We start from the raw sequence: 8,345 nt of genomic DNA, 5'->3' as shown, positions 1-8,345 counted from the left end.
GAAACAATCGAGCCGCTTTACCCCGAACGCGGAAGCTGAGGTGCAAAGAGCCCATTATAATGTAAAATAAATATTGAAGTACGACATCACTCAGAGCACAAAGCATAGAATTAGAGTACAATTATTTTTTCCAATATCTGAACCAATACAGATATTAATATTATTTTAAAGGGACTTAATCAGACCACACTGCCATTGTAAGTCCAGCAGGTGGCATTAACATGTTACTTTTCTTTTCATATTAACCTTATTTAACATGCTTTTTCATTGAAGTTGTCTTGAAAGTTCCGTTAGTCTTAAGTCTAATGTGAGAAAAATCTAAGTCTTGTGAAAAGCACTTTTTCTAGAATAGAAGAAAGTCAGTAAACTGACTAACATCAATAAACAGCATTTCTTATTGAAAGTGGGTAGCTGCTCCTTTTAACTAACCTCACACATGAAGATATCGAAAATCCTGGTGGCTACAGGTAAGGGGTAGGAGGTGAGGAAAATGGTGAGGAACCAGGAGGAGGCATACATGGAGGTGTGGAAGCTCTGAGCTTGGAAATGCATGTGCAGCTCCGGGAGCTGCTCCTGGAAATCCACAAAAATCATTCAGTCCATACAGCAGATTTCTCCAGAGCGTTCTCTCTCTGTAACTCCAGATGAAGTGCCTACCTGGATCATGCTCTCAAACTGATACATGCAGAGTCCCAGCTCAGCCATGCTGGGCTTGAAGAGCTCTCGCAGCCTGTAGTCCTGCATGAGCTTCACAAACACACAGAAGGCCTCCTCCTCTGGCATCTGGAACAAAACGAGACTAAATTAATTAACACCTGCGGGAATCTTTGCCGACTGCAAAGGTATTTTACGGATATGTTTTCAGTAGCACTGTTACCTGCATGAGCAGCAAACCCACGATGAACGCACTTCCTTGACAGTAGCCAACCTCGCGGTCCACCAGAGAATAGGCCTAATTGACCCCCCCCCAAAAAAAAACAGTCATTAGATATTCTCTGAATAGTTTTTTATGTTTCAAATTGCTGTTGGAGTGAGAAGCAGGTGTACCTTCATGACGTTGAAGAGCACTTCCTGGCCCAGACTGTCCTCCTTGAAGAACTCGTGTTCAGGATAGGTGCGAGCGATGTCTCTGCGTATGAGCTTCTCGCACGGCGACGTCATCTTTAGAAGTTCTGAGTACTGATCTTTGATGGGCATGTTCTGGGCGTTGCACAACAGCTGCCACACTATTGCCCGGAAGTGGTGGGGAATGCCTTTTCTAACAAGGTCCTGCAGGAAGACAACAACAAGGAAAAATCTGATGTTTTATTTATTTATTTATTTTGATGTTGAGGCTATTGGACAGTAAAGTATCCGTATCTAAACCTAGAAACGGTCATCAGTGTGGACGTTGCTAGTGAAGGAAGACGACATAAAGTTATTTTTAATATCAGTACATTTGTTCAAAATAAAGTCAGAGGAAGCACAAGAACAAGAAATTTCATGATCTACGACTTTGAGACATGTCTGAGGTTTCACTCAACATGTAAGAGTGACATCTTCAGCAGACAACATGAAGGCTGAATAGAGTATGGCAGTACAGTTTCTTACTTCCTAAAAGTCCTCCCCACTACTCCGGACATTTGGTCACATTTTAGGATCAATGTGTTTGGGAATAGCTTTTTTTTTAGAACTCCATAAATTCTACATATTTTTCTAAAATGTCGTCATTTAGGAGTCTTAGGATTCGTTGAAAATATGAGCACAGAACTATAAGGGCAAGAATCTACATTCTCTGAAATATACATGGATATAGCTGTTAGACTGACCAAGGTAATCCTGAGCCATTTCTGTAACCATGAAGTTCCAGGTTTAGGCTGCTGAGGACAAACTCACCACTTTTCTTCACTTTTTTCTATTACTCTTTTTTTAAACTACTTTGAATAATTAATTGAGCTTTATTGTACTGTTTGATGATACATTTTTATAATTTATGTATGATTGAATTGAAATTATTTTTTAAATAAAGTATCTTAAGATGACATTTGTTGTGAGTTGGCGCCACCTTAGAATTAAAGTGAATTGCTGTTTTAGCAAAGCTAGCCTCACTAGTGGCTGTTTTTTCAGCCATAGTGGTAGAAAAAAAACATTTGAAAGCTGTACCCATCTTAGTGAATATACTCTGTATGTGAAGGTTAAAGCTTTAAAAAAAAAAGAGACTGAAAATCAGGCACAAATTTTTGATCTCTGCATCTCTCCAGCAGTTATTTTGTGATTTTCACTAAGATTGTTGTATTAGTAAAAATCACAAATATTCCATATAGAAACAGAGAACAATTCACTGAAATAAATGGACTGCTTCTGACAAAGAGAGCCAAGTCCGTTTCTCTGAAGAAGCGGCTCCCCTCAGAGGAATCTAAGTGACCCCACACCTGCAGTGGGCGCTCTGAACCCTGACAAGGATTTGTTTCCCTGCTGCACTGTTTATTATTCCGACTGTAGTAATAAAGAGAGCCGAGGATCATTTGGCTAAGGCGTGCACTTTTCAAATCTTTCCAACAGGAAACACATGACTCGTGTAAAAGCTGCTGTTAGTTTAGCTTCATTTTAAATAGCTTCATTTTAAATACACATTTCGGAGCTGCATTTTCACATGTGAATGCAGATAAGGGGAACTGTAGAAGAGTAATTTAATGTAAGATAATGGAGAAAGAACGCTGACGTTTCTCATAACAGTGATAAGCCAAGAGTTTGCTCATATGATTTAGCTTTGTGTCTGTATCCCATAGTAACCGTGTATCCACTACCAAACCCAATCCTTTCAATGAAGCGCTCTAAAGTAATTTGTTTCTGTATATTACTGCTGATACAAGTTGATGAAGCAATTTCCTGTGCTGACAGGGAGCGCTGCTCTTTCCTGCAGTGATGACAACGCATAATGGTTAAGTGTGTGTGTGCATGTGTGTGTGCATCTGGTGAGCCCAGGGTGCATCTGGATCAGAGGTCTGTCCACCCCCCACCCAGGCGTTCAAGCAGGGGGGTTCCCTCTCCCCTTGAGACAATCTGTGCTTTGTTCTGTGATGGAATAAGGGGCGGCTTCATGTCGACTGTTCAACAAAAGCTGCTTTCTGCCCTCTCTTCACACTAAATAATATGCAGCACTAAAATATAATCAATATTTTAAAACCTGAACTTATGAGTACAATAAAACTATAATATGAACTAATTGCTTTTATTTAAAACATAAAAGCAACAATTAATTGTAAAATAATGCAATGATTATTAGAGGTGAAATAATACTACCTTTTACATTTCCTGTTTGGGTTTGATTGATACATTTTTCAATTTCACACTAGTTGATATTAGGTGGTTTATTATTTTAGATATTTCCAAATACATCTTCACTGTGAAGCGTACTGTAGCATTCCTTACGCTAGCTGGTAGACAAAGTGCAGTAACAATTGGGGTAAGGTAATAGAGAACGAACGCATCTCATGCAGAAAATAACTCTGGTAACTCTAGAACTTTCTCTGGCATTATAAAAACTTTAACCTGCAGGTTAAAATATGTTTTGCAGTTTAGAAACTATATCTGCTTCAAACCTTGGAATTCCTCAATACCTTTAACCAGCTCATGCCTACTCAAGAGGCTTCCGTTTAAACAGCAGTAGATTTAATGTAAATGTTAAAAAAATTACTAACAGTACCACAGTTAAGATTTTGCTGACACGTTCAGAATAACCAAAGTTCCTTCCTTCACACAATGACCGCTGAATTTTTCTGGAAGTCAAGAGGAAGAAAGCTGCAGTTCTGAGGAGGAATCAGCCTGTCTGAATAATATCCTTGTCATATTTCAGTTTATTGATTGCTTCATCTACTGGATTACAAAAACACAATTAGTGGATCTTTGTGTCGCTTCAATATTTATATGCAGAGTGACAAAAACAAGAAATATCTGCTCCTACAGAGAATGTTAGAGTCTCTCCTGCTATGTTAAATCTATGACCCGATAAAACATTGTAGGTCAACATTTATTCTGAAGACCACTTTGGGCCTGGGGTTTAAATCAAAGCACTACCGACAGTCACATGGAACATGATTATCACAGGGCTGCAGAGAGTTACTGTAAAAACAAGCCCGCTAAAATTAGCATCAAAATGTCAGGAACTGAAATAACAGGTTCAGGGGCAACACTGTAGGGTCAGCCGGGACGAAGATAGCCTGACAAATTATCTATGACTGTAGTAAACACTGCAACAGTTTGAGCTTTTGTGGTGTCTGGCACAGGGTGAGATGGTAAATGTCAGCAAAAATGCATGTGCATCACAAGAGAGACCACACGGCTGAGATATGGACGGAGTTGTCGAGTTCTTTTCCTTTCTTTACAGCATATTGGGGAAGAGTATATATATATATATATATATATATATATATATATATATATATATATACTTTTTTTTTAATTTATTCATTTATTTATTTTTTTAATCAAAAATGGTGCTTTGCAACAGTATTATTGTGTATTAGCTAATTTTACAACCACTCTATTCTTAATGTATTAGATTTTGGACCCGGGTCTTTAACGTGTTAACTTGAATGATTTAATTTTAACCCTATGGAAGCCAAGAGAAGTGGCTTTATCGCCCATTGCTGTTAGTGGATGTTGCTTGTGTGTCAGATTTACAAGTGTACCAAAAATGTGCAAACAGAAAAGTTCCAACCAGTATCTTTGTACATAAAGTGATTTTGTTAGAAGTTTTTACTGGGGAAAAAAAAAATATATATATATATATATATATATATATATAAATATAAATAAAGACTACTGTTGTGTTCAAGATGTGCAAAAAGGAGTTAGTTATCAGCAAAGCTATTTAAACCTAAAATAGCATCTCAATGCTAACCATGTAGCAGCAGCAGAGATGTTAATGTCAGCATCCACATGAGTGATCAGGGCTTCCTAAAACACTGCAAATGATCCCATTTAAATTAGTTGAGACAAGAACATCCATCTAAGCTAACCATGGGTTACAAGAGCACTGATCACAGAAATAGCCAATAGGCCCATCGTAACTGTAGTAGCTCAGAGATCCAGAACTCAGGTGAGAAAATCTATGTCTTGTTCCACTAATGCAGGGGTGTCAAACTCCAGTCCTCAAGGGCCGCTGTCCTGCAGTGTTTAGATGTGCCACAGGTAAAAAACAGTGGAATGAAATGGCTTAATTACCTCCTCCCTGTGTAGATCGGTTCTCCTGAGCCTTGCTAATGACCTAATTATTCTTTTCAGGTGTGGTGCAGCAGAGGCACATCTAAAAGTTGCAGGACAGCGGCCCTTGAGGACTGGAGTTTGACACCCCTGCACTAATGGAAGAGTGAGGAGAAGAATTTTGGAAGCATATTACACCTGCGGCACTGTGCCGACACAGTGATGCACAGCAGGTGCCCTGTTTTAGTTTCAAAGCAATGCCAACAGTTAGTAGTAGCTTCGCTAGCAACAGCTTCCAAATAGATTCTAGTCTCAAAGCTAAATCATCACCACCCTTCATTTCCATAAAGTTTCACGTTAATAACTGCGTTTTCACACCTGAGAAACAGTGAGGGTTGTCATCCTGAGTGTTCCCGGATTGTCCATCAAACACACAGGATCTCCTTTGTGGTTGTGTGCAGGGCAGGATGGCAGCTGCTTCGTTGCTTTGACAAGGAGCCAGACTGAAACGCTGTACAAGATTTCTGTTTACACACACACTCTTACGTGAGCTGTTTTGTATGTGTGTGTTTATAAGTTAGCGCAACAGGGAAACTCGTTTGGCGCCTCAGAGAGAGAAATCAAAGGCAACAGAACACAGCAGCTGCATTTCCAATACAAATATGCGCAAATATTTGTCTATATGCTGCTGATGTAAAAAAAAAACAAAAAAAACAAAGAAAAAAAAAAAAAACACAGTTTTGCAATGTGGTGTTTCCATTAAATAAGAAATTAAATTAAAACCACACATGAATAAGATTGTTACTCAGCTAATCATCTGTAAGCCAATCAGAGGAGACGTCAGTGTCTTATTCAGGGTTGAAGTAACAAGCCCCGCCTACTTGGGAGCGACTACGTAAGCAGCATTTGGGGAAAATTTTATTCGCCAATTTTACAGAGGAGCTATGGATTCAACACACTGAAATGACACACAACTTCCTATGAACTGTGTGATGCAGTGAGAGCTCTGGTGGAGCAAGCTGCACATAGTTTGGAAAAAAAACAAAACAAAAAAAAAACACCACAAACGATCATCCTTCTACTACTTCCTGTCGTCTTCCTTGTGGTTTTTGACAGTAGTAAAATTTTTATGTATTTATTTAGTTTTTTTTAATGGTGGAAAAATACTATCAAAGTAACTTAATCATTTTTTTACCACATGACTCATGTGAAGTAAGAATTGTTTCCATTGCCGTTTTGCGAAATACAATTTTATTCTACTTTGTTATGGCTGAAAAACCATGTCATCTTAGCGCAAAAACTTTTTAGCAAAAATCATGACTTATTTCAAAATTGCCTTCTTTCTATTACGTAAGTTTATTTCTGCCATTTATACTGGTGCAATTTTATGGTCATCGGAAACGCAGCTACTCCCTTGGTGGTGACAGTAGCTGTGTGTTCCACCTCACACACACTTGTACATGCTCCACCCTTTGTCATGACAGCAGCTCGGAGTTTGGATGAAAGGACACCTTGGCGAGGCGCTCTGAAGGCGTGTCTCCGTAAACGCTCTTCGGCACTAACGCACCAGCCTCACCTTCAGCTGCTTCTCCTTCTTCTTGCGCACCTCCTCCCACTCGTTGACAATCCGTCCCCACAGGATCCAGGTGTCCTCCTCCAGGTGGGACAGGTTGGAGGAGGCCGAGGAGCTGGAGACCAGGGAGGAGCCGCTGTTTCTCCGGGAGCCGTTCATGGAGCGCAGAGACTTGCTGTCTGTCTCCAGAAGCCTAGAATTAAAAATACAGAGGTGTATGTTATCAATTAGGTCTGAAACTAAGCATTATTTATTATTATTATTAGTTGCAGTTGCAGTGTTTGACAAATACGATCAAGTGAAATCCATGTACGATTGAACTGAAGTGACTTTTTTGTCGTAAGGTGCCTTGAGACGACGTTTGTTGTGAATTGGCGCAACATAAATAAACTGATCGGAACTGAATATTTTAGTTGGTTATTTTGATGATTAACCGGATAAAAATATATGCATACTTTTCATTTAACAGCTTATACAATATTATTAGTCTACAAAAATACAATTCCAATTTATGTCATGAACAAGAAAACAAACATTTTCTAAAACATTGTATATAAATATTTCTATCATCAACATAGATGATAGAAACATCATCTATGTTGATACATGATATCTATCATCTATCAACTCAAAGAGCTGAGCAGAAAAGCTCAGCACTTTCTGCTTGACTTGGCATCAACACAATGTAGGGCTGATCTTTTTCCCTTTTTTTAACAGAATGTGAAGCAGGTGAAGCTAAAACTGTCACTTGAGGACTTCTGGGTAGAACATATAGACAAAAAAGGTTAAGTTTTTTTATCTTAAATGCAAAATATATACATTGTTTGTACAATTTTAGATTACCGTATTTTCCAGACTATAAGGCGCACCTAAAACCTCAAATTTTCTCAAAAATCAGCAGTGCGCCTTATAATCCGGGGCGCCTTATGTGTGCACTGAATTCCAAAATCTGTCCCTGACACAGAGAGCTGTAACGTGTATAGTACGTACGCTGGCAGCGATAAACCAATCAGAGGACATTACGTAATACATAAAGTACGTAGGCCAGCAGCAATAAACCAATCAGAGAAATGTTGTCCGAGTTCTGCAGCATACGCCTCCGGTAAAAACCAGATAGGTTTTTCCACGCATCACCGTCCCTGTTCATCTGCGACTCCATGCGCGCCCATCTCACTGCTACTGTGAAAAATGAAGTGAAGCAATCTAATTCGGAGCTTGCCGTCATTCCGGGAGGATTAACAAAAGAACTTCAACCGCTGGACATTGGTGTAAACAGGCCGTTCAGATAGAAGTTGCGAGTGTCGTGGGAGTGATGGATGACAGACAGCGAACACACGTTAACTAAGACGGGGAGGCAGCACCGGGCGAGTTACGCCACCATGTGTGAATGGATTGTGGATGCCTGGGCTAATGTATCTGCCTTAACTGTTGTCCGAGCTTTTGCAAAAGCCGGAATCATTGCTGAACAGCCACCTGGCAACGAGACTGACTACGACAATGATGAGAGGGAACCTGGCATGTTTGATGGTGAGATCGCCCAGGTGTTCAATTCAGATTCAGAAGAGGAGGACTTTGATGGATTTGTGGA

The 8,345-nt window shown here is 39.6% G+C and overlaps 1 protein-coding gene across 5 annotated transcripts in view; it reads right to left on the bottom strand.

Annotated features, from left to right (window-relative positions):
• evi5b (ecotropic viral integration site 5b) overlaps nucleotides 1-8,345 on the bottom strand; it is a 55,593-nt gene that overhangs the window by 26,055 nt on the left and 21,193 nt on the right. For all 5 annotated transcript variants that reach the window (XM_015057539.1, XM_015057535.1, XM_015057537.1 and 2 more), the window contains exons 3-7: nucleotides 6,761-6,950; nucleotides 1,048-1,269; nucleotides 878-952; nucleotides 658-783; nucleotides 430-573 (exon numbers count right to left, since the gene is read on the bottom strand). In XM_015057539.1, the coding sequence (XP_014913025.1) occupies nucleotides 430-573; nucleotides 658-783; nucleotides 878-952; nucleotides 1,048-1,269; nucleotides 6,761-6,950 (757 nt within the window). The remainder of the gene's footprint in view (nucleotides 1-429; nucleotides 574-657; nucleotides 784-877; nucleotides 953-1,047; nucleotides 1,270-6,760; nucleotides 6,951-8,345) is intronic.

Source organism: Poecilia latipinna, unplaced genomic scaffold, assembly GCF_001443285.1.
Source record: "Poecilia latipinna isolate Pla-1442-1.1 unplaced genomic scaffold, P_latipinna-1.0 Scaffold1470, whole genome shotgun sequence".
NCBI lineage: Eukaryota > Metazoa > Chordata > Actinopteri > Cyprinodontiformes > Poeciliidae > Poecilia > Poecilia latipinna.
The sequence above is the reverse complement of the archived record's forward strand: the minus strand, read 5'-3'. Positions and strand labels throughout refer to the sequence as shown.